At 39.8% G+C, this 17,903-nt stretch overlaps 1 protein-coding gene across 1 annotated transcript in view; it reads right to left on the bottom strand.

Moving 5' to 3' along the window:
* The window catches only part of MYO3B (myosin IIIB), a 434,070-nt gene that overhangs the window by 135,461 nt on the left and 280,706 nt on the right, over window positions 1–17,903 (bottom strand). The window contains exons 26-28 of the mRNA XM_040475346.1: window positions 6,129–6,240; window positions 5,022–5,184; window positions 3,559–3,639 (exon numbers count right to left, since the gene is read on the bottom strand). Coding sequence (XP_040331280.1) covers window positions 3,559–3,639; window positions 5,022–5,184; window positions 6,129–6,240 — 356 coding nt within the window. The remainder of the gene's footprint in view (window positions 1–3,558; window positions 3,640–5,021; window positions 5,185–6,128; window positions 6,241–17,903) is intronic.

Genomic DNA, 17,903 nt, shown 5'->3' with positions numbered 1-17,903 from the left:
GGCTAATGGCTCAGAGCCTGGAGCCTGTTTCCGATTCTGTGTCTCCCTCTCTCTCTGCCCCTCCCCCGTTCATGCTCTGTCTCTCTCTGTCCCAAAAATAAATAAACGTTGAAAAAAAAAATAAAAAGTATGTAATTTTAAATTTTTTGGTGTTTAAAAGAATGTTTTCCATTGGCAAGAGCCTATTATTAGCATTAACTAATAAAAACACACGAAACATGCCATTTCTCACTAAGATGATATTCAAAGTTGCTCTCACACCAGCAAAAAAAAAAAAAAAAAAAAAAGGGAAAATGACATACTATACTTTTGCTTGGGATCCCTAGCTCTCTCTCCTCCAGATTCCTCACATCTCATAAAGGCCCTTTATTGCTGGTGCAATGTTATACACTTAGGAAATGGATGAGCATGTACCTAGGGTATTTTTTTCCGTTTGTTTTCTCTTCCAGCATTTGATCACTGGCTGGTGAACTGTTTGGGCCCACAGAGATCTCTAGACCACCAGCTCATGTATTTGAAAGGCATCTGTTTATTTTGAAAATGCAAATGTGGCCTACCTCAAAGACTGACAGGCAAGAAATGACCCACTGAGCAAGGGGAGAGGTTTCCAATCTGGAGCCCTGTCCCTCCCTCTACCATACCGAGATCACTCGCTGTCAAAACCACTTAAACAAGCTCCGGGAATCTGAGTGAAGGGCCCACAATTAAAATGAACAGACTCGTGTGTGTGTGGTGTGTGTGTGTGTGTGTGTGTGTGTGTGTGTGTGTGTGTGTGTTGTGTGTGTGTATCCCCTTCCCTCCTTCCCTCTCTCTCTTTCAAGAATTAGCCAGGCAGATCATTTCTCACCTAGTTTAAAGTAATGATGAGGTCAGTTACAAAATGACGCTGTACCTTTGAAATGGTGGCTCCTAGACCGAGGGCTTCCTGGAGGAGGGCCCTATAACAGGGACACTGGCCTCTTAGTGGCAGCCCGGTCCTGGGGACGGATTCCCAGAGAAAGCCCAGGAAGGTTAATACCCCGACTTTGATCTCTGTGAAGGCATACCAGCAAGAATTAATTTACATTTCAGATGAAAAAGGTTGACAGCATGAAAAGGCATCTTGTTTCTGGTATGTGAATGTGCCGTAATAGATCGGGAATTCTGAAAGGAAGTTCTGAGGAAGCTAAAGGGATAAGCTGTGAGGCTGCTTTTATTGGGAAGGAGATGAAAGGCAAACAAATTTCAATATGCGCTGGTCTGTAGCAACATGTAGGCCAAATGCTTCCTAAATTTCAAGGGCTGCTCTTTTAAAAATATATAACACATCTTAGCAACACTACCCACAAAAAAATGCTATGGGCCAGAACTTGAAATACAAAGAAACGCATTCCATAGAATCTAAATTTCCAATGAAATGATTTGTTGAAAAAAAAATTAGAGAATAAGTTTCAAAAACAATCAGAATGGCTGTCTATGATAACATCTCTAAGTCACTTCCTGCAGGCTTCACAAGTAAGGGAAGCACTATGTCTGGGGCTTGTTCTGCCCAGAAATATTCTCGTGGGGTGAAGAAGAGCTTGTAATGAGAAGGTTATGCTTTGAGAAGAACACACCCCAAAACAGAGAAGGTAGAAGGAGTTGGCTTTGCTTTTTAGATCAACATAACCATGGCTTCCGATATAAAGATACGGAAAACATTCTCCAGTAAAAGTAAACTGCCAATAAAACTGCAAATGCTGTTACCCTCCCCATGCATCTTTTCTGCTAACTCAAAACTAGCACCTTGATTCCTGTGTTGGCTGAAGGGCAAAGGGACTCTGCCTGCTTTTGCTCTGGCTGCCACATGACTTCTAAGAGGGAGGGGTGGCTTGAGTACCACTCTCAACATCTTCATGTCTGCCAGAGTCCCTGGAGACTCCCGATGCCACCTGATAAGGAGGAACACTAGTTGCCAGGCTAAAAAATGGGGTGATTGCAAAGCTTTAAAGAAACAGAAGTACCTTAAAGAGATAGATGTGTTCTCTCTGGTTCCACCAAACAAGATTATCCTTCCATGGCACCTACCGCACTGGTGCTCTACTGGAACGATGCAATCATGACTGACCTGATCCGGTGATGAAGCAAACCTGTCTGTGTTTTCATGCAGCCCTTACTTGGCAATAACACAGTGCAAACAGGGAAGCCCGTAAAGATCGTTTTCAGAGAGGGAAAATTTGATTTATGATCCTACACACTGGACTCAGTGGATCAACAATATATACCCCAAGTTTATATTTTAAAACATATGTTGGGCTTTGGGCCAAACTGCAGGATCTGAAATCAGTCCAGGAGACTTTGGGGGGTGGGGTGGAGAGGGGTGTGTGTGGTGTGGTGAGTGGAGGTGGGCAATAGGGAACAAATGCACTTTGAGTTGTTTTTCTTAAGTTGCAACTACAATTGCATCCTTCTTCCTGAACTCTTTGAAGTTGTAGAGCTTAAAACTCCTAGGGGATAGTGTTAAAAGCTACACATTTGCATTTAAATGATGCCCCCTTCTTTCCAAATATTTTGGTTCTGAATGAAGATGTCTGGTCTCTACAGTGGCCTAAGAGAGTTCTGACAAGTGTTCCTGGAGTCAGGCTCTGGGCAGGACCATCTCAAAAAGATTGCAGCTGTTTTACTAAGGAGTTTGCTTCAAGGCAACAGTATCTGAAACCTTATCCTTTGAGCCTGTGGAGTCCACTGGACTAGCCCCTTCTCTCTCATTCTGTCTCCACTGTCAGAGCTCCAGGCATGCTGGAGCATACTTCTTCCAGAGCCTCCTTTAGATTATAGAGCTTCAAATGATGAAGGGAACCCAGCCTGGAAACCACCGTGGATATTGCCATTTGCAGAAGAACAGAGCCGTCCAGGAGCCAGGGACAGGTCAGACGAGCCAGGAAGCAGAGCTCAGAGCACTCATGCAGCCAGGCCAAGTTGAGCCACAGCTTACCCTGGGGTGGGGGTGGGGGGTGGTACAGAGGACCACCCTAGTCACAAACAGGCCAGGGTGTGGGAAATTCCATTTGCTGGGAAAGTCCCTGAGCTATTCTTATCTCTCTGATGCTGAAAGATGGGCCTTGCATATAATCAGAGAAATTCCAAGGTAATTAGACACCTTCCAGACTTAACCAGACTTTAGCCAGTGCTCTCCTTTCACAGACGATGGACATGTGACTCCAAGAAGGAAAGGAATTTGTTCAGCTGGCAGTATGTAAAGTTGACTGTGTCCAATCTGCCTGTGTTCAAATGCTGACTCTGCCCTGACTAGCCATGTGACTATGGACACGTTACTTCACTTCTCTGTGCCGCAGGTCCCCTCTCTATAAACCAGGACTTACTTTGAGCATCTTTCCACAAGTATGCAGTAAGTGCTCACTGTCAGCCTTGCCATCATTACGCAGGGGGTGTGTCAGAACAAGGACTAGAACCCCCACTAGGACTTTACCTTCTATTCCGGTGCTCCTGAATTATTAACCTTTCAGCTTTCCTAAACTCATATGAACTTAATCACAGAATATTTTCAAGTGGACGCTATGAAAATGATGTTTTAATTACCTGCTTGAATAGGAACCGCAGACTCACTCCTTCTGTTGCTTATTTTCTTAAATTTCCTCCGAGCATCATATCCTCTCCAGGCTAAAAATATAAAACCATGTGCTAGGAATGACATTAATTTAAGAATGTGCCAGAGAATTGATATAAGCTGTTTTCCCTCCAATCTATTACCCCTCATCTCCTCCCTCCTGCTTTCTCCCTGAACAAAATGAGCAGAGATACGTGAGCGATGATGGGGAAAGAGAGGCCTCTCTGTACTCTTAGCTCGGCTTCGAAGATGCTTCTGAGAAGGAGTTATTTTTGCTCCAGCAGTGAGTTTCCAGAACACTGGAATCTACTTATGAATCACTGGGACCTCCATCCCAGCTGAGGTGGTTCCCTGTCATTCCAACCCACAGAGGAAGCTTCATTTTCAGGACTTGGGGTAGGGTGGTTTGTTGAGATAGTGGGAAAGAACTGAACAGCCTGCCCTGACCAATTTTTTTTTACTGGGGAGGAAGGTATGAACATCAATTTGAAGGAGTGAAAAATAACAATGGGAGTCAAGGGGAATAATTAGTAGCATGACACGTGTGTTTGGGGAGAGTGAACCATGTGCTAAGAACAGTGCTTCGAGAGAAGAAAATAGACGGTAGAAAGGCAAAAGGCAAAAGGCAAAAGAAATGGATGAGGATAAGAGAAAGAGAAAGGAAACCTCTGGGGATGTGCTGAGTCCTGTAGAAAGAGGACTGGGGCATTCAGCTGCCCGCCAGGAGCATGACCACTTCACCGTTTTGTCCCTCCCGTTAGCATCACAGGCTTCGGTGTTGCTGAGTGTGGTCGTGAAGTCCAGAGAGAACGACATGATTCTGGGTTATGAGGGCACAAGGGAAACTGTCCACTATGTACAAGATCTGACGCTGTCATAACCACTCAGCAACAGCACAGGAGCTCAGATGCTGTTTGTAACACAAATGACACACACATGTGGAAAGAGACACTGGATGGGCTGGGCGTAGGGGAGAGCCGAGCAATTTGTTCCCTAGGTTTATAAGCTTTGTCTGGGCTAGAAAAGCCTTTGGGAAATGGCGTTAGTGATTCTGATGTTGAGAACTTAGTGATGGGCCTGAGGTGTGTATTACACATCAGTCATCTGGGAGAAGGGGCACATGTCCGTGTGATCTGGGTTTTACCTTTTCCCACTTCACACTGCCTCTATCTTGCACTTATCACGGTGTGTTGTGACGTCTGTTTGCTTATGTGGAGGTCGGAGACCATGGTGGTCTTGCTCATGGCTAGATTCTCAGCATCTAGCCCAGGGACTGGTCTGTAATAGGCACTCAATAAATATTTGCTGAAGCAAGGAAGAAAGGAAAGAAGAAGGGAAGGGAAGGTAGGAGGAAGAGAAGAAGCCACTGAGAAAAGCAACAGGCGAGCGGCCTGAGTGCTTGATGAAATGCCAAGATTCAGGACCATTTATTTACCTGACTGGATGGCAATGGCCCCCTTCTCTCTCTTCTCTCTGACTCTTCTGTATCTCCTGGCTCCAAGCCACCCCTTGGCATATGCCTGCAGCACCACCACTCTGCCTATGACTTCTCGTAGCAGCAAATTCAACTGCTCAACATGGTAATATTTGAGAAAAACCTGAAATGAGATATTACTTTTAGCATTAAATATGGGCTCCCGAACAGATATCCAGTCTACTCCAGAGTATTCTTAATAAAAATATTAAAACCATTATCTAAATAAGTTTACAGTGACGTGTTTTATGCCAGTATTACTGACTGCTTAGGAGCAAACCAACTCCCCTTCTAAGGTTGAGCCAATTCTTGGTTATTGACGTGAACAAACAATGAGGTTAATGGGTTTTAGGAGATTCCAAATGTTCTCCAAAAGTGCCTTATATCTGCCAGGAGTTCTATATTCTCAATTTGACTTTTACTATCTGTCTCTACAGCCCTTGATAGAGGCACTAACCAACAGAACTGACCCATGGCCAGCAGTGGAAGTTTGGGAGAAGGACGTACAGGACCCACAGTGATCTAATTCCTGCTGAGGAGCAACCGTGTTGTCATCAACACTCAGGCTGCCACTGGCTTTGTAGGACAATTCAGAATGGGTCATAAAAACCTGGGATGCAGCGACAGGATGTTCCAGATGAAAAGCTATACACAATGGGACTACTAATCAGGGTATACAGTAAAAAACACAGCAAGAGTCTAATGAAAAATGGACAAAACTGTAAAAGATACTTTTTATTGTCATTAATAAGATTTGTGTATTTCCATGAGGTGCTGGGATAAACAGCATTTAAATTAGAGGGACATTTTAAAATGAGCTCAAAGTTCTCATTCTAGAAATGTTAAATGGTTCTCTCAAATTACATGCAGAACAGGAGGCAAACCCTCCTCTTCTTGTCCAGAGGTCCTAGGACCACTCCTAACCCAAGACCAGCGAAGATCACTGTTAGGCTGGGGTCTTGCCTGCTAAGCTACACAATGTACAGAGCCGGTCATATCACTGACAACAGACAAAGGTACACAGTAGAGCATCACAGGTGACAATGTGAACAATAAAGAAAGAACTACCTTTGTTTTTCCCAGCACCCAGTGATCTAATCTGGACTTTTCCAAGATAGCAACGCAGCTCTCTTTGCTAGCAACAGGTGTTTCATGTGCTTTGAATGCCAAGTAATAATACCTACAAAATAAAAGAGTAAAATAAAACATTTTTAGTTATCATTTGATACAGTATAGGACCTACTGTCCAATAATAGCATACTAGGTAGTGAGAGGTATACAACTTATACATATTAACTTAGCTCTTACTTGCTTTTAAATTTTCTGCTACATGTATTTCCCTTTTAATATTGCTTTATAATTCATATTCAGTGGAATACTTGGCATCTTTTGCATGTAAAATCAAAGTATCTAATCCATTAAGAAAACTGAAATTCAGACAGCTCTTCTAGGGAAAGTCATCATTTTAAATGTTAGCATTATTACAATATAATTTGTAATCCCACTGTATAAATTCTGACTCTACCTTGAAATGTTCCCTCTGAAGCTATTTGTAGATAGCAAAAATGAAGTAGCCTAATACTATTGAATTGGTCCACTGAGCCACATGTCTCTCTCAAAATACAGAGTAGGCATATTTTTTGATATAATCACCAAAACCACATTTGTCTTCCTAAAAAACTCATTTTAACGAACTTCCATACTTTCTGGTTGGATTCAAAGAACACCCACAAAAGGGTTTTTCCCCCTCTCCTTTTTTCTCCCCATCAAAACACACACACACACACACACACACACACACACACACACACACACACACAAATATTTTATTCATTTAGAACACCTTACCTTAGTTTTTCTCTACAAATTTTCCAGGGATCTTTCCTCTGCTCTTTGCTGCCATCTATAATTAAATTCAACCCCTTGGAAGTTTAATTTCCTTGTCAAAGGAGTTCCCTGCCATTCCTCAGACAAGGTTGATCTGTTATTTTGGAATTACTATACTTTTAAATATAGAGCTATTTTTACTTTTTAAGAAAAATTGCCCAAATACAAAATATGACCCTTCCTCTTGCCAAATATTCCACATCTTTCTGTTTATGGAAAAATAAACATACCTGATTAGCACTTGGGTCATTTAACTTTATCTTTGTGCTACAAGACTGTTTTACAAGTTAGGATATAATGTTGAATTTGCTGGAAACATTTGCATTCAGAGATCCTGGGAATGTTTCCAAGGCTCTGAGTCTCTGTTTCTACCATCGGGAAGGAGGGGCAGTGCTCTCAAAGAACCCCTGAATGATGGCCAGGACTATGCTAGGTCATTTAGCCAAGCCCAGGAACCTGCTCATAGATGACATCTTCTGGGGCCAAGTGGGAGGAGGGACAGCTGGGAATCAGGATTAGGGCTATCAGGGCAGTTCATGGCATTAGCACATTAGCCTCAGTTTCTTTAGGACTATAGTTTCAGTCATGGCTTCTCTGACCTGGCTCTAGTCAAAGCAAAATGTTTGTGTCCTGGAGTACACGGGGATGGTGGGAATAGATGGCAAATCTATATGGGTGAATGTTTGGGGAAAGCTGAAATACAAATAGCATGAGGTATATAAGTCAGTGGTAAAACAAGGATTTCCTACACTCTTTCCATTAGGCCTGGCCATTTATAACACAAACAACCCTGGCTTTAATCAACCCAGGGTTAATACTATTAATGATGAAGTATTTAAAGAGAATCTAATGAACGATCAGTCCCGTGTGAGATATGGGAAGAATGTAAGGTATGTTCCAGCTCTCCAATCAAGGATTTATACTTGTTTTCCAGGCATCTATAGATGGTTCTTAGCAGTTTCTAATTTTTAAATAGGCAGAATGAATCCTGAACTAGCATAAATATTAGAACTCAGCTTTGATTTCTGGTCCTTCAACCCAATCTCTTAATTTATTATGAAGCTAATATTCATATTTGGCTTAGTTCAGAAAGAGATGGGTAACAGTACTACAAAGAAGTGAAAGTTTCAAAAAAAATACTAAAAAAACCATGTAAGTGATATGTCTGTAATAATCAGGTCAGATAAGTACAATGTGTATTTCCTCCATGGAATAATTCTGGATTCTGGTAGGTACCATGGTAAAGAAGCACTCTGGCGGAGCTCCTGTGTTCTTCCATATAAGGACAAAACAGAAAGTAACCAATATAAAAGATCTGTCAGCAAGAGGGGTCTTTTTTGGGAAGATCTATTCCAGACCCCCTTCCCGAAGCAGTTGGATGAGTTAAATGAACAGGGGATATGCAATTGCAAAATAGTAAGTATAAAGGTCCTAAGGGTCTGGGTACTTGAGAGCATTGCAAAGACCAGTTCTTCCCTGAGCTGCCTCTTGTAGGTAGAATTTACCTCTCAGATTGGAGTCTGAACACTGAATTAAGAGTAAGAAGATCTCTGTTGGGTAACTGTAAATCACTTCTCTGTACCTGAATTCTCACAGGTGGGAATGGGAAGCAGATAAGTGGTTCTAAATTCTTTTTGGGGGCAGGAATCTCTGAAAATCTGGAGAAAGGTATTCATATTCCTTCTCAAGAAAATGTTCTTAACGTATTGCATATAAAGTCAAAAGGTACACATAGCTCCTGTTGGACCTCCAAAGACTAAAGAGCCCTTTCCTACTTTAGAACTCTATGGAAAGTCTTCCCAAGGTCTCATCTCATTAAAACATATAAGCTGTTAAAACAGTAAATATCCAGTTGAAAAATGTTTCTTCTCAAATATGTTATCTAGTTTTCTGCCTAAAATGGTATATGGAATGAAGACTCTTCAAGGAAGAGTTTTTAAATGTAACAGGCTAAGCAGTTTGTCAAGTATTAGTAAACGTAACAGGCAATTAGAGATACAGCCTCCTGCATTTAAATTATAGAATCATAAACTGGAAGTATCTGTAAGATACTAGGACATATTAGTTTTCTATTGCTACACAACAAATTACTCCAAAATTTAATGCCTTAAAACAGACATTTGTCATCGTATGTTTTTTTTTTTTTTAATTTTTTTTTCAACGTTTTATTTATTTTTGGGACAGAGAGAGACAGAGCATGAACGGGGGAGGGGCAGAGAGAGAGGGAGACACAGAATCGGAAACAGGCTTCAGGCTCTGAGCCATCAGCCCAGAGCCTGACGCGGGGCTCGAACTCACAGACCGCGAGATCGTGACCTGGCTGAAGTCGGACGCTTAACCGACTGCGCCACCCAGGCGCCCCTGTCATCGTATGTTTTGTAAGCGTTTGGAATTTAGGAGCAGCTTACCTGGGCAATTCTGGCCCAGGGTCTCTCATGAGATTACAGTTGAGATGTCAGCCATGGCTGCAGTCATCTAAAGACTTGCCTAGGGCCACATGATTTATTTTCAAGATGGTGCACTCACATGGCTGATGGTAGAAAGCCTCAGTTCCCTACTGGCTGTTGGCAGAAGGCCTTGGTTCCGTGCCACATGGGCCTCTTCAGAAGACAGTCTGAGTATCTTTATAACATAGAAGATGGTTTCCCTCAGAAGCAGGGATCCCAGGGAGAAAGAGAGAGAGAGAGAGAGAGAGAGGGAGAGAGAGCGCACTAGTGAACAGGAGGGAACCCATAATGCCTTTAATGACCAAGGCCTAGAAGTGACATACCATCACTTACTTCATCTTCTATGCACTAGAAACAAGTCATGTAAATCCAGACCAAATTCAATGAGAGAAAAATTAAGTTCTACCTCCTGAAGGGAGGAGTATCAAGTAATTTGTGAACATGTTTTTAAACCATCACAAAGAATCTCTCTAGATCATTAAATATCTTACTGACACAGAAAACTGTTCTTGGTGAGATGAAATGACTTGTCCAAGAGGACATCAAGTAAATGACAAAGGCTAAGATTATTATTTAAATCTCTAAACCACCATGTAATTGATTTAAAAAAAAAAAAAGCAATATGAATCCAGCTAATAAAGTTTAGGGTTTTTTTTAATATTTTTTTATTTGTATTTATTTTTTGAGAGAAAGAGCATGAGCAGGGAAAGGGCAAAAAGAGAGGAGGACAGAGGATCCGAAATGGGCTCTGTGCTGACAGGCTGACAGCAGCAAGCCTGACATGGGGCTTGAACTCAGGAACCGTAAGATCACAACCTGAGTCAAAGTCTGATGCTCAGACTGAGCCACTCAGAGGCCCCTAAAGTTGTTTCCAATGTAAGAGGGAGAAACAAAAAAGAGTAAAGGTAATATCATTTCTCACCAGAACATACTGACAAATTTGCCTACATAAAAATAAAAATTTTCTATATATATAAAAAAAGAAAACTTGGGAAGAATTGGTCTTCTTTAGTTTGTCTATCTAGGTACAATGGTTTTTTTCATACTATAATCATGCTCTCCACAGAGCTATCCCCAACAAAAGTTATTGTTAGGAATGTAGGTGTATCCGCCACCAAATCAATGGTAGTGCATTTCTTAGGCTGACCTCCAAAGCCTATTTAACCTATTTAATTTGAATAGTACCTTTGAGGCAAACAGGAGCTTCTATTTTTCTTCATTTCTCCTTTCTTATACTCTTCAGTACAGGTTGATAAAGTCTTTGGTAAGACAGAGTAAAGAAACAGAGACTATTAAAGTTGTCCTATGAGAACTGGTCCATCTCAGTAAGAGGAAGGCATTTTAGTTTTGTTTGTGTTCCACTTAGGAAAGTGTGAGAGACTTATTCTAAGAAACTGTAATGACCAAATACTTTCCTTCCAGGGTGGAGCCAGTAACAAAGCCTATAAAATCCCTAAGAACTTCTAGGCTTCCCTCAGAGGAAGCAGGACCCTCCAGGAGGGGGACTAAGGGTACTATAAAGAGGGAGTGAAGATGTAAAGTGTCCCTGGACTTCACTCAAGATGAGCTCTGGGTCTACTAAAAGAAACCTTAATTGCAAAGAAAAGAAAAGAAATATTTAGAAATTTTGGAGTTTTTGAATGTTCCAAATCAGCTGCCAGTGAGGCTATTTTCTTTCTTCTAAAGAGCTAGACTTGAACTCTTCCAGACACAATGCAGGCAGAACTGACAGCTTACATCTGACCAATCATATTTCAAAGCCTACCACCACGTGTTGGAGACACCAAGGCCCTAGAGTATGTAGGACAGAGTACTAGTCGAGAGCTACATCTGGACATCTGCGGAAGGCCTCTCAGGTATTCAGCAGAGTAACTGATTAGCACCTGCATGGGAAGAAACTACTCAAGGCTGGGCAAAGAACCATCTAAGAAGACTAGAGGGAATAGTGCCTGATTCTTACAGAGGGCTGAGAATAGTGCTTGTTTCTACCAGCCAGACTGATCAACCTCATAATTCATAGGACAATGGATAGAGGACTCAGTAGTGTCTTGCTTCGGAAGTGGGGAAATATTAGTGCTAAACACAGCTCTGCTTTACCTAAGAGATCTTAAAACAAGATCCAGGAGTCTGGGTGGCTCTTGGTTAAGTGTCCAACTTCAGCTCAGGTCATGATCTCACAGCTCAAGAGTTCAAGTCCCATGTCAGGCTCTGTGCTGTCAGCTCAGAGCCTGGAGCCTGCTTCAGAATTTGTGTCTCCCTCTGTCTCTGTCCCTCCCCTGCTCACGTACTCTCTCTCTCAAAAATAAACATAAAAAAAAAAAAAGATCCAATAGCCTGAAACTGTTTCCAAGTACAGGCATACCTCAGAGATACTATGGGTTCAGTTTCAGATTGCTGCAATAAAGTGACTATCTCAAAAAAAAGTGAGTCAAATCAACTTTTTGGTTTCCCAGTTCATATTAAAGTGATAGACCATTATTATGTGGTCTATTGAGTGTATAATAGCATTATGTTATAAAAAATACATACCTGAATTTAAAATACTTTATTGCTAAGAAATGTTAAGCATCATCTGAGCCTTCAATGAGCTGTGATCACTGATCACAGATAACCTTAACAAATATAATAATAATGAAACATTTGAAACATTGTGAGAATTACCAAAATGTGACACAGTGACACAAAGTGAGAAAATGCTGTTGGAATGGTGCCAATAAACTTAAACTTGATGCAGGGTTGCCACAAACCTTCAACTTGTAAAAAATGCAGTATCTTTTACTGCAGAAGCGCAATAAAGTAAATTGCAATAAAACAAAGTATGCCTGTAATTTAACTTCATCCCAGAACAAAGCGCAAAGATTTTCATAGGGATACAAAAATATCCAGCACCCCAAAAGATAAAAGGACAATGTCTGGTATCCAGTCAAAAATTATCAGGCACGCAGGAAAATATGACCCATAATGAGGAAAAAGTCAACTAACTGAAATGGATCCAGAAGTAACACAGATAATAAAATTAACAGAGAAGAACATTAAAACACTTATTTTAACTGTATTCCATATGTTCAAAAAGTTAAATGGAGATGCAGAGATACAAAAAAGAGCCAACCAGAATTTTTAGAAATGAAAACTGTAATGTCTGAAATTAAAAAAAAAAAAAAATACGCACACAGAACAGAATTAGCAGCAATTGACACACTGCAGGAAAAAAAAAAATTACTAAACTTGAAGACACGACAATAGAAACTATACAAAATGAAACACAGAAGAAAAAAATAATTAAAAAAATAAAAGTGCATTCATGAACTGTAGGACAACTTCAAGGGGTCTTATACATGAAACTGGAGTTCTGAAGAGGAGAAAAAAAGAAGGGTACAGAAAAAATATTTGAAAAAATTATGGCCAAAATTTTTCCAGATTTGAAGAAAACTAGAAACTAACAGATCTAAGTCCAAGCACACACACAAAACAACTTGAAGAAAATTACACCAAAGGATATTATAATCAAATTGTTCAAAACACAGTCATAAAGGGAAAAGCTTAAAAGCAACCAAAGAAAAAAGATATGTTAGATACATAGGAACAAAGATAAATATGCCATTAGAGTCCTCAACAGAAACAATGAAAGTGAGAGGACAATGGAGAAAATGTTTAAAGAATCAAAAGAAAAGAATTCTATATTCAGTGAAATTATCTTTCAAAAACAAAGACAAAATAAAGAATTTTTGAGGCATACAAAAGCTGAAAGAAGTCATCACCAGATGATCTGCATTATAAGAAATGTTAAATGAAGTCCTGTATGAAGAAAGAAAATAATACCAAATGGAAATATGGATCTATATTAAAAAATGAAGTGCCAGAAGATAACTATGTTGTTAAATATTGAAGAGATTTTTTCTTATTATTAAATCTTTTGAAAATATACTTAACTGTTAAACAAAATTAATAATATATTATGAAGTTTAAAACATATGGGTAAGTGTAACTTATGACTGACAACATAACATAAACAGCACAAATATTAACAAGAGCATAAAGGCCAGGAGGAGGGACAGTGAAGTAAACTATTATTCTAATTTATTCTATACTATATATTCTATACACAAAACTATTTGTGAAGTGATATAATACTGCCTGAAGTAGGTTAGCGTAAGTTAAAGATGTATATTATAAATAAGAAAAACAACCCCCAAAATAATAAAAGACCAGCAGTTAATAGGTGAACAAAGAAGATAAAATGAAATCATATAAAATACTCGATAAATCCAAAAGAACTAGAAGAAGGGAACAGAGAACACAGGAGACAAATGTGTCTGAGAAACGAATAGCAAAATGATAGATTGGACCTAGCCAAACAAATGTTAAGTGTAAATGGTCAAAACAACATAATTTAAAGGCAGAAATTCTCAGACGGAATAAAAAACCAAAGTGTAACTATATGCTGCTTACCAAAAAGGCAAAAATATAAAGACACAAGTAAAAATAAAAGAGAAAGATATACCGTGCTAACAAACACTCAAGTTAAAACTATAGCAATTGACTATATTACAATATCAAACAAAGTAGATTTCAGAGCAAAAAGATATTACCAAGGATAAAGATATTTATTTCACAGTGATAAAAAGGTCAATCCATCAAAAGAATTTAAGAGACCTAAGCATGTTTGCACCTAATACACGAAGCTAAAACTAATTTGCAAGGAGAAATAGACAAATCCACAATTATCCTTAGGGAGTTCAATACCCTCCCCAATAATTGTTAGAACAAGTAGGCAAAAAACAAAACAAAACAAAACAAAACAAAACAAAACAAAACAAAACCCAACATCAAGGAATCAGAAAGAGTGAACAACCAACTTGGCCTACTGGAAATGTCTAGAACATTCCAGCCAAACAACAACAGAATATATATTCTTTTCAACTGCATGTAGAAACATTTACCACAATAGGACAAATCTGGGCCATAAAACATGACTTAAGAAATGAAGTGCTCAAGTCACACAAAACATGCTCTCTGATCACAGTAGAATTAAATTAAATATCAACAACAGGAAGATATCTGGAAAATCCCCAAATACTTATGAACAGACTTTTTAATAGTCCATAGGTCAAAGAAGAAATCAAAAGAGAAATTAAAAAGTATTCTTCATCAAATGAAAATGAAAACAATCTCTCAAAACTTATGGGAAACTGCTAAAGTAGTACTTGAAAAATTATATCATCAAACACCTGTAATAGAAAAAAAGAACATTCTCTCAAATGCATGACCTTAGCCTCCACCATAAATTAGACAAAGAGCGGGGCGCCTGGGTGGCGCAGTCGGTTAAGTGTCCGACTTCAGCCAGGTCACGATCTCGCGGTCCGTGAGTTCGAGCCCCGCGTCGGGCTCTGGGCTGATGGCTCAGAGCCTGGAGCCTGTTTCCGATTCTGTGTCTGCCTCTCTCTCTGCCCCTCCCCCGTTCATGCTTTGTCTCTCTCTGTCCCAAAAATAAATAAACGTTGAAAAAAAAAAATTAGACAAAGAGCAAATTAAGCCCAAAGTAAGCAGAAGAAAAGACACAATAAATATCAAAGTGAAAGAATCAATGAAACAGAAAATAGACAATGAATTAAACTAAAAGCAGTTCTTGGAGAAGGTTAATAAAATTGGTAAACCTCCAGCTATACAGATCGGGGAGGGGGGAGAGAAAACAAAGAAGATATAAATTATATAATATCACATAATTTATGAAATTCTACAGATTTTATAAATATTAAAAGGACAATAATGAAAAACTTTACACATATTAATAAGCTAAAAGAAAAAAAGACACGCTCTTAATAAATAAGGAAAAGCATTTGACAAAATCAAACATCTAATCCTATTTTAAAAAACCCACAGGGGTGCCTGGTACCTCAGTTGGTTCAACATCCAACTCTTGATTTCAGTGTATGTCATGATCTCATGGTTGGTGGGTTCATGCCCTATGTCGCTGCTTGGGACTCTCTCTCCCTCTCTCTCTCTCTGTCCCTCCCCTCTCTCTTAAAATAACACTTAAAAAAACAAAACAGAACAAAACCCGTTTCAATAGACTCATGCAACAAGAGAACTTCCTCAAGCTCACTCATCAAGTTAAACCTAACATATTTAACAGAGACTGGCTGAACACTTATTCCCCAAAGATTAGGAAAAAAGGCAAGATGTTCACTCTCACAACTTCCATTCCACATTGTACCAGAGATTCCAGCCATTGCAATAGGACCAGACAAAGAAAGAAAAGGAATCTGTATTTAAAACTAATAGAACGGGGGCGCCTAGGTGGCTCAGTTGGTTGAGCATCTTACTTCAGCTCAGGTAATGATCTCTCAGTTCATGGGTTCGAGCCCTGCTTCAGGCTCTGTGCTGACAGCTCAGAGCCTGGAGGCTGCTTCAGATTCTGTGTCTCCCTCTCTCTCTCTGCCCCTCCCCCACTCACGCTCTGTCTCTCTCTAGAATAAACATTTAAAAATATTTTAAAAATGAATAGAACTGTTTTAATTTGAAGATGACATAATTCGGGATAGAAGGAACATACTTAAAGATCATAAAAGCCATTTATGAAAAGCCCACAGCTAACATCATCCTCAACGGGGAAAAACTGAGAGCTTTTTCCCTGAGATCAGGAACACGACAGGGATGCCCACTCTCACCGCTGTTGTTTAACATAGTGCTGGAAGTTCTAGCATCAGCAATCAGACAACAAAAGGAAATCAAAGGCATCAAAATTGGCAAAGATGAAGTCAAGCTTTCGCTTTTTGCAGATGACATGATATTATACATGGAAAATCCGACAGACTCCACCAAAAGTCTGCTAGAACTGATACATGAATTCAGCAAAGTTGCAGGATACAAAATCAATGTACAGAAATCAGTTGCATTCTTATACACTAACAATGAAGCAACAGAAAGACAAATAAGGAAACTGATCCCATTCACAATTGCACCAAGAAGCATAAAATACCTAGGAATAAATCTAACCAAAGATGTAAAGGATCTGTATGCTGAAAACTATAGAAAGCTTATGAAGGTAATTGAAGAAGATTTAAAGAAATGGAAAGACATTCCCTGCTCATGGATTGGAAGAATAAATATTGTCAAAATGTCAATACTACCCAAAGTAATTTTGAAGAAGAAGACCAAAGCAGGAGGCATCACAATCCCAGACTTTAGCCTCTACTACAAAGCTGTCATCATCAAGACAGCATGGTATTGGCACAAAAACAGACACATAGACCAATGGAATAGAATAGAAACCCCAGAACTAGACCCACAAACGTATGGCCAACTCATCTTTGACAAAGCAGGAAAGAACATCCAATGGAAAAAAGACAGTCTCTTTAACAAATGGTGCTGGGAGAACTGGACAGCAACATGCAGAAGGTTGAAACTAGACCACTTTCTCACACCATTCACAAAAATAAACTCAAAATGGATCAAGGACCTGAATGTGAGACAGGAAACCATCAAAACCTTAGAGGAGAAAGCAGGAAAAGACCTCTCTGACCTCAGCCGTAGCAATCTCTTACTCGACACATCCCCAAAGGCAAGGGAATTAAAAGCAAAAATGAACTACTGGGACCTTATGAAGATAAAAACCTTCTGCACAGCAAAGGAAACAACCAACAAAACTAAAAGGCAACCAACAGAATGGGAAAAGATATTTGCAAATGACATATCGGACAAAGGGCTAGTATCCAAAATCTATAAAGAGCTCACCAAACTCCACACCCGTAAAACAAATAACCCAGTGAAGAAATGGGCAGAAAACATGAATAGACACTTCTCTAAAGAAGACATCTGGATGGCCAACAGTCACATGAAAAGATGCTCAACGTCACTCCTCATCAGGGAAATACAAATCAAAACCACACTCAGATATCACCTCACGCCAGTCAGAGTGGCCAAGATGAACAAATCAGGAGACTATAGATACTGGAGAGGATGTGGAGAAATGGGAACCCTCTTGCACTGTTGGTGGGAATGCAAACTGGTGCAGCCACTCTGGAAAACAGTGTGGAGGTTCCTCAAAAAACTAAAAATTGACCTACCCTATGACCCAGCAGTAGCACTGCTAGGAATTTGCCCAAGGGATACAGGAGTACTGATGCATAGGGGCACTTTTACCCCAATGTTTATAGCAGCACTCTCAACAATAGCCAAATTATGGAAAGAGCCTAAATGTCCATCAACTGATGAATGGATAAAGAAATTGTGGTTTATATACACAATGGAGTACTACGTGGCAATGAGAAAGAATGAAATACGGCCCTCTATAGCAACGTGGATGGAACTGGAGAGTGTGATGCTAAGTGAAATAAGCCATACAGAGAAAGACAGATACCATATGTTTTCACTCTTATGTGGATCCTGAGAAAGTTAAGAGAAACCCATGGGGGAGGGGAAGGAAAAAAAAAAAAAGAGGTTAGAGTAGGAGAGAGCCAAAGCATAAGAGACTCTTAAAAACTGAGAACAAACTGAGGGTTGATGGGGG

The sequence above is a fragment of the Herpailurus yagouaroundi genome, unplaced genomic scaffold (genome assembly GCF_014898765.1).
Source record: "Herpailurus yagouaroundi ecotype Mexico unplaced genomic scaffold, PumYag 140, whole genome shotgun sequence".
NCBI lineage: Eukaryota > Metazoa > Chordata > Mammalia > Carnivora > Felidae > Herpailurus > Herpailurus yagouaroundi.
This window is presented reverse-complemented; position numbering and strand designations above follow the sequence as displayed.